This window comes from Achroia grisella, unplaced genomic scaffold (genome assembly GCF_030625045.1).
Source record: "Achroia grisella isolate CSIRO2021 unplaced genomic scaffold, CSIRO_AGI_Agris_v1 utg660, whole genome shotgun sequence".
NCBI lineage: Eukaryota > Metazoa > Arthropoda > Insecta > Lepidoptera > Pyralidae > Achroia > Achroia grisella.
The window spans coordinates 385,272-408,071 of record NW_026712984.1 but is presented as its reverse complement, the minus strand read 5'-3'; the positions used below and the strand labels follow the sequence as shown (position 1 = coordinate 408,071).

General features: G+C 33.0%; 1 protein-coding gene across 1 annotated transcript in view; it reads left to right on the top strand.

Annotated features, from left to right (window-relative positions):
• The window catches only part of LOC131849768 (uncharacterized), a 98,756-nt gene that overhangs the window by 53,286 nt on the left and 22,670 nt on the right, over window positions 1-22,800 (top strand). Inside the window, exons 3-5 of the mRNA XM_059199886.1 lie at window positions 129-315; window positions 8,516-8,615; window positions 9,450-9,558. Of these exons, the coding sequence (XP_059055869.1) occupies window positions 129-315; window positions 8,516-8,615; window positions 9,450-9,558 (396 nt within the window). The remainder of the gene's footprint in view (window positions 1-128; window positions 316-8,515; window positions 8,616-9,449; window positions 9,559-22,800) is intronic.

Genomic DNA, 22,800 nt, shown 5'->3' with positions numbered 1-22,800 from the left:
CCTTCTCTATATAAAATATAAGCGTACGAAATTTCATACTACTCCGCAATTTTCATGAAACGGGGTACAAAGTTTTTGCTTCACGATTTAATATAATGATTAATGAAAGTGTGTTCTTTTTCCTCTAGTTGTGGAACACTCCAGACCAAGAGTGTGTTCACTGCCCGAGAAGCCGTACAACCCGCGACTCTCCGACGACCTGTACAGGCTACGGACCTTCTCCATCACCACCAAAGGGGGCGTCGTCAATTGCGGCGACTCCATCTGCAACCGCAGAAGTCGCTCCAATACTTCAGTCAATTCTACTAATAGCAGGTACATATTTTTTATGTAATTTATTTAATTCAAGCCAGTAGCCCATAATATAAATACCTTATGGACTAATGCATATGAAATAATAATCTAAATATATATAACTCAAATAAAATAAAATTGGGGATGAAAGTTTGTATGAAACTTTGTCAATTTTAAACCGATCGGGCTGAGACTTTGCACGCATAAAGCTACTATGATGTAGGCACCGCCTAAGAAAGGATTTTGATAAATTCCACCCCTAAGTAAAATATCTTCTTAGATTTTGTAGGCCCTAATTTTTTACACACGCTAAACAAAAGTAAAGCCACTAAAACTATACCTAATTTATAATAATACTTACTACTACGCGAGCGAAGCCGCGGGCAAAGGCTAGTAAAATATAAATTGTCTGTGTGGTCACGGCACGGATGACGGCAATCTGCCATGGTAACGCCGATAAATCACACACTTCGAAAAGTATTCCTCCTTCATGTAGATGGTAAGCATGTTGGTGGGAACACGGGCCATAAACGCCTAGTTACATGTTTTGTGACTCAACTCCAGCTGCGTCACCCTCAATCTCAGATTAGTTCTGGTCCCTATGTAGTCGACAATGTCCTGCTCCTTGGTGGTGTAGTGTAGGCGGGAGAAGTAATTGCAAACATACTAGCTAACAAGGTTATGACAATCATCACCTACATATCTGTATAAACAGTATCGCGGACGTTATATTATTAAGTGATACCAGTGGTATCAATTAGTAATTGCAAATTCGAAGAATTAAGATCGTATCATCTCTCCGAAATTGCGTATCCTGTATACCTTTGAATACACGCTTACTTAATCTAGATAGGCATAGGCAGACCTTAAAATAATGATAGGGACAATAACGGGCAATTGTTCCTTAAACAAAATTGATGCTACAGACAGTACCCTATGTCGGGGCTGCTTTAAAGCTGAAGAAACGGCGGCTCACTTAATCCTGGAGTGCACGGCAGTGGCCTAACGACGAAAACAAATCCTCGGAACGGTGAGGTCGCTCCGTGAAGCCTGTGAAGACACCAGGAGTCTTCTGCGCTTTTGGGAGGAGCTTGGCTGGCTACTTTAGTAGTCTGGCTCTGCACGCACAACGGCCAGAATGAGAGGCTAATTGCGGAGACTGGAGTCCAACCTACAATACCTTTGAATACTTTTATTGCAACTTCATTACTTTTTTGTTTTCTTAAAAGCAAAAAAATAGTTATTTTGTATAGGAGCTTGCTTTGTAAGAAGATAAACTCATGTCAATTATGGCTCCTTGTGAATACCTCACAAGGAATTACCCATGAAGGTTCTTAGGTTTAGTCGCACGTAAGGCTTGGCATGACATTTTATAATGGAACGATGCACCTGGCTACGCTACGCTATTTACAGGGCACTAGTGAAGAATGACAGGATGTTTACGAAGGCAAGTCAGCCCATCTTAGCTAATTGATCCGGAATTAACTAGACGATTTCCAGGAGCGACCGCTTAGTGATCGATCACACATACATGGTACATTAGGGATTTGTGGCCCCATTGTACAATAGGGCTCCAAATCCCCAATTACTAATAATCCTACTGTATACGCCCAATAATCCTTCCGACCAGAATGTCGCGGAAGTCATAATAACAAAACACGATTTTCTCCAGTATCCCGATTACTAAATGGATTTACCAAGATTTTTGGCTGATTAGAACTTTGCGTGACTACCAAATCACCTGACCTGACCCACTTGTCCGTTTCTTTGTGTTGATTAATTTGTCTTGGGAATGTTGTCTTTGAATGACTGTGCATTAGCATAAAAATAGGGGAATTACGGACATTGGACCGAATTAAGTAGGTCGATGTCCAGTCATTTGTGAATACCATTTCGTCTAAAACATTGACTTAAAGAGAAATAAAAAGATTTTCGCACTTTGGGAGAAAATGAACGGGGATAGCGGGTGGAAAAGAAAAATTCTTTACTCAAGCAAAAATACTTTTAAGCACCTTTAAATATTCATATATTTTTAATTTACTGCTCATTCGGAATGCAGTCACAACTAAGAAGATTGAGCAAGAAACTTGCCTGTTGCTTAAACGAATGTCGTACAAATTTATGTTTCAATTTATTAACATATAGTTAAACAGTAACGGCATTATAACAGTAATATGGTAAATAAGGTATTACTAAGTAAAGTAATATCATAAAATTATTTGTGTCATAACCCGTAATGCTATACTAAACTTTAAAAATAAGTTTCACTTTCGTAAGTCAGGTGTGAATTAAAATTACCGTATAAGCAGCGTAATATATCAGATGTATATACATAACGAGATTTGATGACAAGGTGACAGATAGACAGATATTTCTGTCTATCCGACAGAGAGACACGTTTCGAATTGTAAATATATATTTAGAATGGATTATTAGAAGTCCAATTGGTAAATGAACAAAGAATATATTAAATCACTAATTCGCTTTCTATTTTTTAATATCAAAAATGTTCGCGTCTCAGCCACTGTGGATAACCTAAAATTTTCCAATAATATTTCAAGAAATCGTAAATTAAATTGGACCAGCTTTACAATTTCGCCGTAAACAGTTTTTTCATTCAAAGAACATTTGTATAATGAAATTGTGGGAGTATCTTGAGTTTTTCATTTATCAAAACTAATATAATTAGATAAGAGAGATTTCATTTTTAATTTTCAATGGACATATTAAAAACATAATTTACTGATATATACTCTACTGATTATGTCTTTCTACAGTTCATATTTAGAGATGAAGTTCTTAATTAGCATATTTCTTAAAAAATATTTATAAAAATACATCAAATCACTAAAAAAAACATTACACAGCGCTACCATTTACTTGACACACACACACGCATAAAGGTTTTTGACAATAGAAACTTAATAATGTTTAAATTTATAATTTAAATTCATTATGGTCGAATCCGTAAGCCCGTAACGAGTGCTACGGGCTCAAAATATTTAGAAAATATGAAGAACATTTTTGTATTAATCACATTAAATGAAACGCAAGGAAATATATAGCTTCGTAGTTGACATAAAAGATTATCAGGCATTCATTAGGTGGCAAGGGACGGGGTCAACTAATTCTGGTAATTACTCGTGTCCTCTCTGTGTCTGCCTCAAAGATTAATTAATAAGATGTAATTAACCTGAGCCGCGGACACAAGCATTTGTCACCTAATGATGGGACGGTGTAATTAACGGAATATGATTATACTATTATACTGCGGCGAGATATTGCATATCTGTGTATTTTCTACCGCATACATCACGGGGAGTGTTCTGAGGAATTGTTCGGATTAGTACCAGCTGCTGAGTTTCACTACCGTACCACCCGCCAGAAACTGAAATACCATCCTGATCATCTGGATGAATGGTGGTCCTCCACAGTGCGGTTTTGAAGAAACTTTTCGCCACGCACAACATTGTAGAATCATCTTCCGGCAATAGTATTTCCGAACCGATGTGATATTGAAAACCTTCAAGAAAAGAGCTTATTCCTTTTTAAAAGGGCGATAACGTACTTGTAATTCCCCTGGTGCTCATGGGCATTTACCATCAGGTGAGCCGCATGCTCGTCTGTGTAATAAATACTACTTAATATCCTGTGGGCGTTTATGGCTATATAATTGCCTCAAATGACAAATGGCAGCGAATAGTACAGTAATAATAGTATTCAGCGGAGGGAAAGGCAATTATTAGTAATGTGAACTTATAGGCCAATAGCCACCAATGCCACATTGCTAGCTATGAGATCATTATCAAGATGACCTCCACGTATTTCTCCTTAAAACCAATCGTGTTAAGTTTCTGGTGAACAGACCTGATCATATGCTCATCTTATCATCCTTCACTACTGCAACTGAAATTACTGCGCTAATATTCAGCAAAGGCCCTAGGTTAAATAAAATCATATAAATGAATTGTATAAAAAAAATGTGGATCGACTTTTAACTGACAAACTAAACAAATGTGAACATAAAATCGATTTAAGTTAGTCGTGTTAAAACTATGTGTTTCCAATGCTGAAAAGTCAATCAAAGTATACATTGACACAGATTTGGACTCACGACCTGTCGAGGTAGAAAAACGCTTCCTTTATTATAGCGTATAAAACTATTTTTTGCTTCTTCTTACATATCGATTATCTTTCAATGTGTATGTTTTGTCTCTATTTTACAATATGCCATTAAAACGGATTTGTAAGCATCCAGCTTGAAGGCTGAAGAAATGAGGTCGCGGTAAGTGGGTAACATACGATGTACATTCACTAAAACTAATGGCGCGACCAAAGCCCCGTGTAATAGCTTTAGGCACAGCTGCGCCTTTCCACTAGGGTGCCCATTCACACGGAGAGAAGTGGGATGAATAGACAAACTTCAGTGAACTTCAAAGGTGATTTGGCATTGAAAACAAGATGCATAATTAATGAAAATTGACTCTATTTATATTTGATTGTATTCTTTTTGTATAATTGAAATACATTCATATACTTGAAAACGAATCACTTTGTCAAATGTGGCAAAACGTTGGACGTATTAGATACATCACAGATACTACAAAGACCACCACAACGTCACGCCCGTTGTACGGTACAACAATCTAGATAACTTGTACCTCATGTATTCCTATATCTAGATTGTACATGACGCACCTTTTTTATATATACAGTTTATGTTTTTGTCTATTATTCTATACTAGCTTTTGTCCGCGGCTTCGCTCGCTTTAAGTTTTCCCCTTAGGGGTAGAATTAATCAAAACCCTTTCTTAGCGGATGCTTACGTCTAACATCTACCTGCATGCCAAATTTCAGCCCGATCCGTCCAGTGGTTTGGGCTGTGCGTTGATAGATCACTATGTCAGTAACCTTTGAGTTATATATATAGATAGATTGAAAATATTGTATTCTGTCATTCTTCTTTTATCTGTTATTTTTTGTGTACAAATGTAATATATGTATAATATATCATTTCGTCAAAAAATATCCTCTTTCCAATATTACATTTACCAGCTCTTCGCTTACGCAGAGACTAAAGTGTCGTGTTACCACTACCACTAACCACTAGACAAGATTCGACTGGCTCTCCCAGGTTATTTTACTAATGTATTATCAAAAATATTCAATAGAGACATGTCCCAACTTCAATAGAACTTATGGTTACCTTGCTTTTGAGAGATGTGAATTTTGTTATCGCTACAATGGCATTGTATTTGTGGTAAAACGATTGGTAAACCACGCAGTGATTATTTACTCAGTGGGTATACCACGCATAGATTTATGAAGCGTTTGTTTTCACTGTCATCGATTTTCCTTATTTCTGTTTTGTATCAAGACTAATTTCGATGTTGAAACTGCATAATGTACTATCACTTAATATTATATTATCTGTGGTACAAGTATTAGTTCAGTATAAACGTATCATTCAAAAACATATATGCCTGTTTGATGTTTTACATTGTCCAGAAAGAACTCGTGTTACAATATTCCCTAATACTGTTTAAGATATTGGTTTAATAAAATTAAAAACTATTTACCTATGTGCTTCATGTCATATGTTCATAAATGATGTGATTGCTTAATTATAACTAGGTTTATATTTATAAATTACCTATATGGAGTACTTTTTCATGTAACTTGAACGGCATACAACTGACAGCCCACCTGATGGTAGGTATATGGTAACTGTCGTCTATATAGCTTAACACGACTACATACATCGTACTATTATGTGCCAAATTAATAGCTTCTTTTCTTTCCTTCTTCATGTGAGGTCCGTCTTACCGCTAGTGCGTAGCTATTCCAGAGGACCAGATGTAAATACATTTTATCCTGTAATTTCACTCATTTTTCTCACCTTACAACCGAAACAGCTTAAAGGAAGCTGCTTGGCTGTAATAGGCGAAACTGAGAAAATCTAAATTAAAGCAGTGAGGTTAGGGACGTGAAGATATACATGTTATAGTTGAATGAACCATCCTGATGATTGATTTAGTAGATTCTGTTAAATTAGCGATTCATAATTAATGAACGGATAGGGCTGTATCCGGAGCGCGGGGTCTGATAAGTCAATCAAAGGGCTGATTCCCTTTGTGGGGATTATTTGTTGTGGAACTGAAGGAAGTAGATTGGTGCGGTCTCTTGCAGCTGTTCGCAGTGTTTCCTCTGAGTGTTAACTACGATAATAATGTGATTACGACAAAGGACAAATGCTTTTGAGAAAGGGTTTGTGCCCAAAAGTCTTTAACCTAATATAATTGAGAATTGCCTGCGTGGGCAATCTGTTTCTCTATTTCTGGCGCTTGTGTTTTGTCTTTTTTGACAAGTCGCTTGCCTATGTTTTAGTTTTTGCAATAATTGCATACGTCTGATCGCTTGTAAATTCTAATATAAAACTATAAATGCAAAAGTGTGCCTCTTTATTAACTTTTCACAGCTAAACGGCTAACAGATATTAATGAATTGTGTCATAAAGATAGATTCTATATATAAGGGAACGAAGATAGGTTGTCTTTTATCTCTTTGAAATATTCTGGATGGTAGTGAAACATTAGATTTAGCATATCTCTTTACTATCCGATGGTCGCGGGTTCGATTCCTCGCACGGCACAAATATTTGTAGTCATTAGTATGATTGTTTGTATCGGTCTGGATGTTTTCTACGTATATGTATATGTATTTATTTACAAAATAAATTGCATCCATGAATTTATATCAGTTGTCTAGTACCCATAACACAAGCTCTGCTTAGCTTGGCACTAGATGGCGTTGTGTGAATTGATCTGAGATATTATTATTATTATTTAATACAACGCAGAGATTCTATCACGAGATTTATTTATAGGTTATCTTTTTCTCACAAAATGTTTTGCATAGGGATGAAACAGAGAATGAAGGTTTGAGCAGACAGAAATAGTAAATTATATAGCTACATTTACCAGTATAAACTTTATATGCTGTTTAAAATTGAATTTCTATAAGGTTATGCCAAGCAATTTCTAACTTCCGTTCGATACGAATAAAATGTAGTTGACTATCTACTATCAAAATCGGATCAAACAGGGGTGGAAACTAGGGCAAAGGGAAATATATTCAAAATAACATTGTTCCAAACACATTTATGTGCTATTTGCGCGGAATCTCGACAGCTTAATTTCTTTCTAGAACATTTAATATTTCGTCTGTCACGAATAGGTACCTAATATTAGAAAAAAGGGAAGAGTAGAGTGCAATGACCTCTATTTTGTTTTGGTATACATATATGCATAAAATGGTTGGAGAAAGACTTAGTGTTTGATCAACACAAAATATGGGTATGTTTATTTTATTTTCTGTATATTTTTATGAAACGAAAATGATAAAAATGCTGGTCCTCCATTTTATAGATATTGTTACCTGCGACTTTGATCGCATGGAATTTAATTTTTTTTAATTAAAAACATTAAAATTTTAAAATAAAGCAGCCTAAGGTACTCCTTGTATTATGACCTATCAGCGGATGAAAATCTCGTCAAATTCAGAGACTGACAGACAGACTTTTTTCTAAAGTTTGATTATTTGATGTCAGTACCGCATATATGTACTTTATGCATATAGTGAAAAGCTTTGAATTTGAAATAACAAAAGTCACAATTTTTTTTTATTACGGATATAATGTTATCGTGTGATGTCTGTGATACTCCTCATGTATGTATGTACAAATATGTAAATGTGACAGCCTCGGTGGTCTAGCGGTTTAGCACACTGCCTTATATCCGATGGCCGCGGGTTCGATTCCTCACACGGCACAAACATTTTGTATTTATGAGTATGATTGTTTGTGTCGGTCTGGGTGTTTTCTATGTTAATACGTGTTTATTTACGAAAAAAAATCTATGTATTTATTAATTATGAAGCAGGTATATATTTTGAATTTTGAATATATATTTAAACCAGCTACTCGCCCTATCTTCGCCCGTGTGTACATGTATTATATATAAAAACCATACTCTAGAATCACTCTATCTATTTAAAAAACTTCAAAATCCGTTGCGTAGTTTTAAACAAAAGAATATAAATCCATCGAGTAGTTTTAAAGATTTAAGCAAACGGACGCACAGACAGCGACAGCGACTTTGTTTTATACTATGTAATGATAATACACTATATAATACGTCTAACTCCTGATAATTGTCCTCAGAGCATCAGACAGATCGCCATTTGATGGTTCCTGCTGTTCGGGGTACCGGCCTGTAGACTCCGCCAGTCTCACCACGCCTGATGAAGACGACCTGGATGCGGTACGTTTTGTACGGTCATTTTTTCTTACACATGACAATCCGTCCTGTGGAAATCTATACACATTGGAAAATGTGCTGTATCTACTCGTCACAACATTCGTTATGCCTTGTCACATCCCCATAGATTTTTAAATTAGAACACTTTGCATAAAGCAGTTTGCATAGTAATTTCACTGATATATTCAGGTAATCACACAGCTATATCTTCTATTATAGTTTAATGGGTAAAAATGATTGCATTTCAATTGAATTCGGATGCAGACAATAAAACCACAATCTAGACTAGTTGAGTGAGCTTTTATAACGCCTGAGATCTTTATAAATAATATAGGGTAAAAGTTTAAGGGAATGTTGACAGGCAAAAAAAGTCTATTAAAACTATTGTTTAAATTTTTTCCTACCGGGTAGGGTAGGAAAAATTTTAAATAATTATATTACAAGATGAACAGAATCTTATATCAGATAGAAGATCAATTTAGCCAGTAGCCAAAAAAAGTTTTCGTTCAATTTATAGTTTATAAAATATCTAAACAATTTACACAGCGTCATCTCGCATCATGTTATGCAGAGCTTCTGTTATAAATACTAGATAACTGATAAATACATAGAATTTTTTTCGAAATTGGTACATAATATACATAGAATATACCCAGACCGATACTAACAATCATATACATGAATGCAAATGTTTGTGCCGTGCGAGGAATCTAACCTGCGACCATCGGAAGTTAAGCCGTGTTATAAACTACTAGACCATCGGAACCATTAAGCAGGTAGTTTATATAGTTATAGTGAATTGAAAGCACATGTTAGTGTGTTTATTTCTTTCAACAGATACCAAAATACAGGGTGGTGTTACTAGGAGATGCAGGTGTCGGGAAAACTGCACTCGTGTCCCAATTCATGACGTCAGAATATATGAACACATACGACGCTAGCTTGGGTGAGTCAGCATGAAGTAACTTCGACGCCTCAATATTAAAGTACTCAAATGTTTTATTCTCGTACACATTCTGTAAACGGGATTTTTACTGTTGTAATATTAGACTGACAAGTTACTTATATTATTTCACTTATACTGTGACAAATTACTCTTCAACTGACCCTCAGTTGAACAATAATTTGTCACAGTATCGAAATAGCGGTAGCTCATAAATACTAGCTAGCTAACTGGTAGCTAATCACGGTAAATATCCCGATTATACTATATAATGTGTACAATTTTTAATAACCGTGAAAAAAGTTTATATAATACTTTTTGTGTATGAATATAGAATAGTGAATTGGCCTGCCTTAACCTATTTACAAAAAAAAAAATGAGTTAAACTAATTATGAAACAAAACACAAGGCAATGTATAGTATTGACAGAAAAAAATATTATAATGAAATTTTATTTATTAACTAATTAAGACGAAGAATGCAGAAAAGAAATGCATGATAATAGAGTAAAGATGAAGTTAAGTCTGTTAGCCCATCGTAGCGATTTCATCAGGAATTATCTACGATGGTTTCCCAAGAGAATTGTGTTTATATTGACCTGAGACCAACCAGCAAATTTTATTCGATTACTAGCAAAAGAGCCGCTAGGGCCCATTGTTAATCTCCTTTTTTCTAACTATTATATTGTTAGTATTGTTTAATAAATTTAAGCCCATTGTTAATCTCCTTTTTTCTAACTATATATAACTAATAAATATTTATAATAATATTTATATAACTACTACAAAAGCCTAGCATTTAAATAATTAGTAGAAAATATGCATTATAGTACCTAAGCAATAGAATTAATCTAAACATATGTATCCCAACATGTCAGAACACAATACTCTGATTACAATGAAGTAACGAAAGTTAGGGAAATATTACATATTTGTGATCTTGATAACACGTATTAAGGTCACGAGTGTTCATCGATGCCTGTCTTTGAGTGAACAAATGTAATATTATATTCAGTTTCAAAAGGAAAATAATACCTTATTCTATTGCGACAAAGCGATAACAATAAGATTCAGTTTGGATCCTCGTGGATACCATAAAGTATTTTATTTACTGCCACATAAAGTTGTTTATTACATGCAAATGTGAGGGATCTCATTTGCAAGAATGTTACTGGTATTTTATTTGCTTGAGACGAAAATGCTTTATATGTTGGTACTTTGGCAAAGTAAAAATTTTAAGAAACGTTGTGACTTTTGAACGCGTTCTAATCGAAATCAAATTACAAGATGGTATTATTGATTAGACCTTAAACACTAACGTCACAGAATTGTGAATAAACATTCAGAGTATGAAAAAACATTTCATATTTCAAAATTGTAATGCCATTTGTTCCGCATCTGCGTCAGTAGTAAATATTTATTTGTATGGAACTGTGTGTAAAGGACTAGTAATGGTGGGTAATAATATGAAAATTATGTTAAACATTTATATTAATTGCTTAAATAGGTTCTCTGGAAAAGATTTTTAGCAATAAGGCCGCCCATTGTTGTCTCCTTGTCTTGCTCATTGTTATATATCTGTACATATAAAATCATAATATTTACATTTAAAATAACAGTATATATAAATATATTTTTCTGTGAACAGAACTATAAAAGTTTTCATTTCATTAATTGATTTGAGAAATAGAAGATTATAAAAATAAAGATACTAAAACCATAGATATGATAATAAAGTGAAAATAAATCATCAACATCAATTAACCAACTTATTTTTTGTTTCTACATAACTCTAAAACATTTTGATTATTTTCTAAGTGATTTATAATATACTAACTACTCGCCTTGGCTTAGCACAGGTATACACATATATACATAAACCTTACTCTTGAATCACTCTATCTATTTAAAAAAACTGCTTCAAAATCCATTGCGTAGTTTTAAAGATTTAAGCATACATAGAGACGGGCAGACAGCGACAGGGACTTTGTTTTATACTATGTAATGATGACTTACAATAACAACAAATAAAGCTAAGTTATCCTGTGTTTTAGTATAAAAAGAGAGGGAGAGAGATATTCTGCGCTAAAAACGAGTGTCTTACTCCGGGCCATAACAATAACCATATCATCATCTGCTTCTTCCTTATCCCATTTATTTGGAGTCGTCGTATTATGTTTTTCTCTTCCATTCATCCCAGTTCGCAGTCATCGTGTTATTGACTTCCTTTCTTACCATATCATCTTTCACACAGTCCATACATCTCTTTTTCGGCCTTCCCCTGCCCTTATAACCATCCACATTCATATCTAACACCTTCCTCTAATGTATTCATTCTTTATCTTATCCATTCTTATCACACCACACATTCACCTCAACAATCGCACTTCAGTTGCATGCAGTCATCTTTCATCCGTCGCCTTTACGGGCCAGCACTCTGATCCATACAAGACAGCCGTAACAATACATTTACACATACATTATTATCGCCTGAAATTAAGAGAACATTTTTAGAAAGACTGCGAAAGACAAAAAGATGAGATATGGAGTTAATACTGAAATAACTACCTAAGTGCCTACAGTGTGGACTGAAAAAGAACAATATATTGCCTGAATGAAATGTGATAGTGTGATAGATGACAACATCAATTATCTGGAAAGAAATTGATAGGAACATTCTTAAATAATACATATTTACAATCCATCCATCTCAAACGACTTAGTGATCGAAAACAGAATAACATAAATTAACAAACGCAAAGATTCATTACAAATTACATCACGTCTCAAATATCGTGTTAATTAGACGACATGTCTACGCGTGTAGGCGCTATATACCTATGTATATTATATATATACGTATAAATCGTAGCTTAAAGTTATTTATTATATATATTTATTATACTCTGTATGATGCGGGTCGAATGAATAGATAGTACCAGATGATGGCTTCAGCTGATTACGGGTTGTAGAAATGATAGAATTTGCTCATATTCTTCAATTTAATGGATAATACTACTATAAATTACAATTTTGGTGCAGTGTACAAAGTACGTTAGATCGATCCAATTGATTTTTGAAGTCTGTACGTTACATCGCGGATTTAAATTGGATGGGTGTGCGCTCCAATCAAAACGCTCACTTTTGCGTTTTATTACTGCTTGTACGCGACAGACAGTTTGAGTCCAAACAAATTAAATCAAAATATCGTTATTCATGTAGGTCTATTACAGACTCGTGTGATATGTCAAATCTACCGTCAGTTTGGAGTGCTTTCGAGCTCAGAAGTACCTACTGACAAGAAACTTAGCTCTTATTCATTTTAAATGAGCTTGCAGTGTTTACAAAAATACACATTTCTTTTTAAATTCAAATTAGGGGGAATAGAGTGATCATCAGCATATGCTATTGCACTTTTGTCAAAAGAAAATAGTCTAATCAGTGGCCGGAACCCAAACCTACCATGTAAAATTGACTACTATATTATTACAGTGCTATATCAAGATAAGAAAAAGATAAAGTAAAGAATGAAGTAAAGAAAAAGTTATAAAATATATACTTCCTCAGTCTCAATATGTTTGGGGTTTCGGTTTTATTATTTACTAGCTGTACACGTGACTTCGTCCGCGTGGAATTTACTTTATTTTTCTAAAATAAAAGTAGCCTAAGTTACTTCTTATTACATCAGCTACCTGCCAATAAAGGTCCCGTCAAAATCAGTCCAGCCATTTCAGAGATTAGCCGGAACAAACAGACAGACAGACAGCCAAAATTGTAAAAAATGTTATTTTGGTGTATGTACCGTATTTATATTCATATGCATGTAGTAAAAAATGGTTATTTCAATATTACAAACAGACACTCTAATTTTATTTATATGTATAGATGTACAGATATCATTATTATTATTTATAATAATAACCCAACACAATTCGCACAGCGTCATCTAGTCCAAAGGTCAGCAGAGAATGTGTTATGGATACTAAACAGCTGACAGAAATACTTAAATACATTTTTTTTGTAAATACATCAACCACACCCATACAAACAATCGTACTTATGAATACAAATCATCATACAATATACATACATCGTGCGAGGAATCGACTTCACGCCTATTGTAAGTAAGGCGGTGTTCAAAACCGCTAGATCGCCGGCGTCGCGTAGTTTCAAAGTACCTAAGTACTACCATAATAGTTATATCAAATCAAAATACCTATATTTTGATTTGATATAACTATTCCATAACACCTGGTTCGTGCAAAGTCAATTTCTAACAAGGTTGAACTGTGAATTTAATTGTATTTCCGTGAATCAGTGACCTCAAGAACTCGATCGGAATATCGGGTTTCCGTCACATAGACAGTTTCATATTGATTCGCTCTAATGAAGTGTAGGATGACTTTGTAGGCGTTATTCCATAGGATTTCCTCCAAATGTATGATTATATATGTGTATTATACTGGTTTCAAAGATCTATGGCGTTCATACCCAGTTTTATGTATATTACTAGCTGTCCTGGTAAACGTTGTTTTACCATATAAATTAAAATTGCTATTGACAAATAGGGGTTGGTAATAGAAGGGTGATATTTAGGGTTATATGTTTTTTTCAATAACACATAATAAACAAATAAAAATAAAAATTTTGTCGAAAAAATGAAAAGAAAATTTGATTTAGCTACCCTCAACACTTAAGGGTTTAAAAATTAGTTATAAACCTATTTACAGACTACTGAATATACCTACATATAAAATTTCATCAAAATCGGTCAAGCCGTTTCGGTGGAGTATAAACACGAAACCTGTAACACGAGAATTTTATATATTACATATATAACATACTAGCTGTCACGGCAAACGTTGTTTTGCCTTAAAATAAAAAAAAAATTAGGGGTGGACTACCCCTAACATTTAGGGGGATGAAAAATGAAGATGTTGGCCGATTCTCAGACCTACTCAATACGCTCACAAAATTTCGTGAGAATCGGTCAAGCCGTTTCGGAGGAGTATGGGAACGAAAACTGTGACACGAGAATTTTATATATAAGATTATATAAAATGACAGAATATTTTTTCATCAAATGCTGTTTTTGTTTGCTAGTAAACAATAATAATAATACTTTATTTGCCAAATGTAGGTAAACAATAAGGTGTTAACAATATGTTGTTGAGATCCGTACATTAACCTCAGAGGTGTGCAAAATTTCAATTTGTAGGTAATAAAACAAAATAATACAGTCCAACTCATGGTAAACAGTTACCGTAGCCTATAGATGGTATATATGTTGCTGCAAATATCAAATTATTAATGACAACGAAGTTTGTGAACTGTTGTCTGCGTGCGGACCGCTGCTGCTCATACCAAATGCCCATTCAGCTTTACTGAAACCCAGCTTGCAGGTTTCGGTTAAAGACAGTGAAACTACAGCCTCCTGACATCTTAGTCCTCCTGAATGATTACTTATCACTAGTATCACGGGCGTCACATGATAACGCGATGTCTGTGATGCTGATCATATGTATCAATTATGGGTATTGCTATCCATTACATGATCCATCAGCTTGTTTGCCATTCCAATTACATCTTTATTTAACTTTAATGCACACAATATAATATATAGTACAGTACATTTGGCGGACTTAACACCATGCGGCATTTTCTACCAGTCAACCATAGGTGGTGCAGAGAATAATTGTTGGCGGTGCAAAATTATAAACATAAACAAAATGCAACAAAATATAAACAGAACAAAAAAAAAATACATATATATGTACTTAAGAGATACAATAATATATAACATAAATATATACAAATATGATACCTATATACACATAAATATATACATATATATGCAATAAACTTAAATATATACCAAATAGTCTGACAGTCACAGAACTAAAGAGAGTTAAATGGAAAAAAAGTGATTTCAGAGAAGAGAGAAAGTTACAAATTCGAATAATATTCCCGTAGTTTACGTTTAAAAGAAAATTTATTCGTAGATATCAGTTTTCCAAAGATAGCCTGAATTGCAAAGAATAGTGGACAAAACTGGACAAATGAGCCAAAAAAATTTTCTGTGTTGATTGGTGTTGTTCCCATGGAAATGAAATTTATTCTTAATATAATCAGGAGAATTTGGATCGTATAGAATGGAATAGAGAGTACAAAGCATACGGATATCTTGATAATAATATAAACGCTAAAGTTTGTAAGTTTGGATGTTTGTTACTCTTTCACGCAAAAACTATTTAACGGTTTTGATAAAACTTTACAGTAATATAGCTTATGCATCAGAATATCACATGGGCTATATTTTATATTGAAATTCATATATTTAAATTTAACGCGGGTGAAATCGCGGATACTGCTAGTATAAACTATTGTTATTACATTCATATGGTTTTTCAACTAATTTTATATTCTGTGAGCATATAATATGCACATACAAAGAATATTGGTACTATCAAGTCGACAAGAATTCCACTCTACGAAAGTATACGACAGTGTTTGTTGAATTCCTTTTAAACCGATCGAAAGACGTCACAACAAGTATCCAATAAAAATACGAGAACAAAAACAAAGTCTATTTAAAAAAAAAATGTACCTGCAAACAGAACAACAATATTTTCTGAGTATATCTCGTCTGGCCCGCGTTTGAGATTTCACTGGTTCTAGAGTATTTTCTCGTTAAAAAAAATCTATTCTTCCTGTTTATAAGTGCAGCTATTTTCAATGATCTACTTTTAATCCTTGTTAATGTACATTTAATTAGAACAACATTCATTTAAAAGAGCAATACGCAAGTTTTTTTCTTGTCCTTCTTGTGATGAGTCTGCATTCCGAATGATTGGTAGAATAAAAAAATGTGTGTATAGAAAAGTGCTTATATGAAGTTTATTTCAATATAGTTTATTTCTATTAATTTACTTGTGCTCACAACATCATACTCGGGATATTTGGAATAACAATAGTTTATAACAATCTTTGTTCAAATACACACAAAGTTAGTAATTCATTTTATGGTAATTGCGTAAGATTCTGTAATAAACTGCCAGAATCTACGCTAAATCTGTCAGAGAGGCAATTCAAATTTTATATTAAATAAATGTTACGTAAAAAAGCCTATTATAGGATAGATGAATTTATAGATGATAGCAATATCTAGCAAGTATAAGTTTATTTGCGGACAACGTTATAATTTGTTTTTCATACTGCTTTCTTGATATATGATAGCGTAGCGGCTTTTGTATTGATTGCCACATGCATCCCCATGTAAAGTGCGAATTCTGTAACTACCATATAGTAATTTTAAGTAGCTGTGACGTGGTCGAGTGGTATGGGTAGTCATGCTCACTAAAATATCCAGACATGTGGCGGCGTGGTGGGCCGGGTCATTGGGCTCCCTAAAATATGGTCGAGTGCAGTGATGGCTGGCTCATCCGTTATACTTGTGAACGAGTGCTGCTTGTAGAGACTGGTCTGCTCTTATCACTACGACTGGTTTAATCTTATTGTATATTTATATTTGACCCAAAAAAATTAAATTTGATTGGTAGTTTGTATTCACACGTTTCGACTTGTAAATGTAAACTTACAAGAGTTATTTAAAAGAGCAACACACAAGTTTCTTGCTTGTTCATCTTGTGATGAGATAGCTTTCCGAACGAGCGGTATATTAAAAAAATTGTTTTGACTATTCAAAAGTGCTTAAATTAAGTTTATTAGAATAAATGATTTTCTATTCTATTCTATTCTATTTGTAAACGATTGAGAATAAAACAATCACTAAATTTTAAGTGAAACTTACCACAACACATTAGTGAAAACGGCACCCAAATCGGCTTTGCAGTTTCTTACATTACCGCGCGCTACACACAGATCAAAACAAATATTCTAAAAGTCATTGTTTAGGTTCTATTACGTTGATAAAGTTGCTTGCTGACATTACATATAATATTTATGTACTACTTTAAGTTAGAAAACAGCAAGTTGAAATATAGATATAAAGTCTCCCAATAGTTTTTCTCATATATCTACTAGCTGACTCACGCGACTTCGTCTGCATCACACTTACTTGACATTTATCATTACATTTCGCCCAATTTAAATAATATACTTTTAAATTATAGTCTATGTGTTATTATGTATACACTATATTACTACAGTATAGTTTCATTAAAATCTGTAGTTAGAGTAGTAGGAGTAGTTCTTACGTTAAACAGTAACAAACAACGAGGCAAATATTCTCACCGTTGCTTCTCAATTTATATATTCAAATATCCTATGTGTTCATAAAAATCTTGACTTATTTCCAAAAAACAGCAATATTCATAATATTAATACTAGATTTAAAGACAAACTTGCTGTCCCCATGTATCGTTTAGAAAAAGTCAATAGGTCTTTTATGGGAATAGGTATAAAATTTTACAATAAGATAAGACTATAATAATAATAAGATAAGATTATACAATAAGATTGGAATTACCCTTAAATAAATTCAAAACATCTGTTAAATCATATTTACTGAGTAAGGCCTATTACTCACTAAACGATTACTTAAATGACGAGCATGCATGGCAATAGTTTTCATGTTCGGGATTTTCATTTAATGTTAGACATAGACACCTATATAAATACCTATGCATTGTAAATAAATTGGCTTTAAAAAAGAAAGTAATTCAATTGAGTTTCTTGCCAGTTCTTCTCAATCGGATTTATATACCGAACTGGACGGTAGGGTAAAAAAAATATAATGTAAAAACTTGACGTTCATAAGCGGCTAAAATGTCCTACATGAATAAATGATTTTTGAATTTGAATTTGAATTTGAAACCTCCAACCATTTGTCTATTGATCCATACTCACAAACTTTCGCCTCTATAATATTAGTGTGACATCCAGACAGCAATTTGATATATTTTGTTAGATATATACTGTTGGCAGAACAATTGCCTTCAAACCATCATCAGAACCTACTTATATTTACAACGCAAACTTCAATTATTCGCGTACTAACTTATTGAGCTGGACTTCGTCCGCGTGGAATTTAACTTTATTTTTCTAAAATAAAAGTAGCCTAAGTCTATTCTATATTATATCAGCTTCCTGGCAAAAAAAGTCCCGTCAAAATCGGTCCGGCCATTTCAGAGATAAGCCGGAACAAACAGACAGACAAAAATTGTAAAAAATGTTATTTTGGTGTATGTACCGTATATATTCATATGCATGTAGTAAAAAAGGGTTATTTCAATATTACAAACAGACACTCCAATTTTATTTATATCCTATTTTTAAATATTTATATTCTATATGTTATTCGGGTGTAGAAACTTTCATCCATATTATTATATATTATATTATATTACTAATTTTCAACCCCCTTAAGGGTAAATTATTTAAAAACTTTGAATGTTATATATATTCATATTTGATCAACAGCTTCAAAAATAAGTTTCAAGCTTTTAGCTTAAAAAATGACGATACTTCCATACCATCTTTCAACCTCTTACAACTCTTTTACGCATTCAAAAGCAGCCTATGTCCTTTCTCAGGGTGTAGACTATCTGTGTACCAAATTTCATTTAAATCGGTTCAGTAGTTTTGACGTGAAAGCGAGACAGACAGACAGACAGACAGAGTTACTTTCGCATTTATAATATTAGTATAAGGATATTACATATTTCGTCACCATTTCTTCTATTATAAACCCGCCAACCAAGCTACATATTGTATACTCGATGCGTAGTTTTTTTATATGTACAGGTACTTAGATTTATCCGATTACATCGTCGATTTGTCTGATTACTTTTTATCATACGGTTGCTACGTTGTTCGCTTGTCTTGAGTCTCTGGAAGGATTTACCTAAGTCTTGTACTTCCGTAAAGCCGGATCACTGTATAACTTGTAGCTACGAGTATATATTGACATGTAAATTAGATGCCGTTATTGATATTTTTATGTAGAGATACATCTTTTTGTACAGTTCAGTATTAGCGAAGATTAATGTAAGAGTTCGTGTATGCATATATTAAGACATACGTATATAATACGTACGTAGTACAATATATATAATACATATAAAACATTTATATGTTTTATAGGTATTATATAATATCTGACGACCTCGGTGGTCTAGCGGTCAAGCACACCGCTTTACGACCGATGGTCGCGGGTTCGATTCCTCGCACGGCACAATCATTTGTATTCATAAGTATGATTGTTTGTATCGGTCTGGGTGTTTTCTATGTATAATATGTATGTATTTACAAAAAATATATATATGTATCAGTTATCTAGTACCCATAACACAAGCTTTAGCTAGCTTAACGTGGGTCTAGATGGCGCTGTGTGAATTGTCCTGAGTTTATTATTATTATTATTATATAATATACTAGCTGAACCGCACATCTTCGTAATTCAACCGTATCTTACTAAACGTGTGAACAGATCTTATATAATATTTAGCGTCAAGATACTTTCTATCACAAGGAGTATATAAGCTATCTATATTTTATATTAATACAAAATAACTCATAAGAGTTAGTGAAAATATATATGAAAAAGTACAAGACGAATAATAAACGATTCGTATGAAATTACAAACGCTTTTATGTAACAAGGGTCACGCCGACCGACGGACAAACCTCAGAAAGGTCGACACCCCGCGAATGAATTATATTGTTCTGATGTTAGCGAACTCTATAATTTATATAATGTGTAAAATATATCTTATATTATTAAACTGTCAGGATATATAATCCTTGCTTGTTTTATGTAATTGGAGTAGCTAACAAACTAGGTGTTTCAAGAGTCAATAGGCTACGGTCCGTATATTAGGCACATTGATTGAAGTAGAAAAAGTATAATCCATCACATTTAAAATAAGTATTGTTGCTAAGTAACAGTTTGTGTGTATGTAATCGGAACGAAATAAATAGGTCCAACAGAAATTGTTAGTATTTTAACAGATTTTATTTTGGATATGTTTTTTGCTAGTAGTTCTATTGTTTACTCTTCTGTATATTGTTTTATATTATGTATGTTATTTAAATGTAGAGATGTAGAATGTCTTAAATGTAATGGATTAAGTTTCACATTGATTGAAGTCCATCACATTTAAAATAAGTATTGTTGCTAGGTGTGTAACTAACTGCAATCGTAAATTATATTTACTACTATATATGTAATCCACTGAATATCTCTATCACCGTATGCTTGTACTTTATGGTCAGCAGTAACCGTCAATAAATGGCCAGCACAGAGTTCATTGTTACGACCATGTACCATGGGCTTTGTACAATGTCTTCTGGTATCCATCGTCTGATGTATCCAAACCTCATTCTCACCTATTCTAGCCAAACAACTAGAAAGAAAGAAAGAAAGAAAGAAAGAAAGAAAGAAAGAAAGAAAAAATATTTTATTCAGTGCAATGTAAAAAATATAATATAAACAACAAACGAAAAAAAAGAGCAAATAAAATGTACATATAATTAAACTTAATTTACCATAATTAAAAAATAAACATAAAATAAACATTTTTTACATCCAATAATGCACTGAAATAGCTCCACTCAGCCAAACAACTGGTTTTCAGGGGGGAGAGAGAGGGCACTATTTAAATATTTATTTAGCTTGGTAAGCTGTTTCGTTTAAAGTTTTTTTATATCTGAGTACATCCTGCATCCTCGGGTAATTAGAACTCATATTTACGACGTGACTTTATACTAATTTTTATGCGGTTTTAATGCTAATTTTATTTATACTATAAACTATTCATAAATTTATTATTATCTTATATATAAATATTATATACCTTTTTTTATTATTTTAGCTATAATTCCCCTATTTGCCAGCCCACTTGCCTATATATCTGCTATTCTTTTGTTACGAGGAAAGTAAAATCGAATATTAATGCACCGATTTTTTTTTTTTATTATTTAGACAAAATTTTTATTCAATAATAAACATACAAAAATACATAATAGTCATATTTTCATTCTATCCACTCCCCTATTTTTTTATGCAGTTATTCATCACAAAACAACGTTTGCAAGGACAACTTGTTATTCTTATAAATTTAATATATGTTTTTTATTTTATAAATAATTACAGTGTTTACCAGCCTACTTGCCTATATATCTGCTATTATTTTGTTACGAGGAAATTAAAATCGGATATTAATGCACCGATTTGAAAAATTCATTAATTGTTTGAAAGGTACATAATTTTACAGTTATATAATGAGGCTAGTGTAAGGGGCACACCGCTTAATTCTGTTATTCGCTAGTTCCTTTCCAAACATTTTGTAATCGCAAGTATAGTTGTTTGCACTAGGGTTTTCTATGTGTAAACATTAACAAAAAAAAAGAGTTTTTTGTAATTTTGTAGAGAATTGAGTATTTCTATTGTTTAGTATCCATAACATCAGGTTTCCTCATCTTTAGACCAGGTAACGCTGTGTAAATTGTAGGTAAAGGTGAACTAAAGTAAGGAAAGGTGTAGGTAAACTGCTAGGTTTATTTTTCTAGGTTATTATTATTATACCCTGAAATATATCCTAATATATATAAAAATCAGAAAATTATAAGCACCCAACAAAAAAAATATTAAAAAACTTTATGAAATGAACATTAATTTGTCGTTGGGGTAAAAAAGTATAAAAAGAAAGTCCGTAACAAGACGGCAACAGAGTATCTCGATATTCGTCTAAATGCGTGATCATGTGGTTTTCAAAATTTGATAATATTCACTTGAGTAAATAAACGTTTAATGAAAAATCGTTTAGCGTGTAGCGTTTTCGCCAACAATTCTAAAATTCCAATATTGGTAGGTCCTGGCTGTCTCTAATAACGCTTTGTAAAGTGGAATAAGATTACGGCGTCAACCAAACTCGAAATTAAGTATACAAATTATTTGCACAGAACGAGATGAAATTATTTCAATCAATAATAAATGAAGACATGACAAAAGAAACAAGGCTGTATTATAATAATTGTAATATTAAGATTAATATATTATGGTTTCTTTATTTTTAATACTCGGATGTATATATAAATATATAAACGAACGATATGACAAAAGAAACTAAAGGCTTTATAAATTATAATAATCATTTTGTATAATAATGTTGGGATTAATATATTGTTAAGATGGATGTGTGGGGTTACTTTATTTATATACGAGGAAGTTTGAAAGTTGCGCCGGTTATATAAAAGTTGCGATTTATTGCAGATTGAGCTGGTA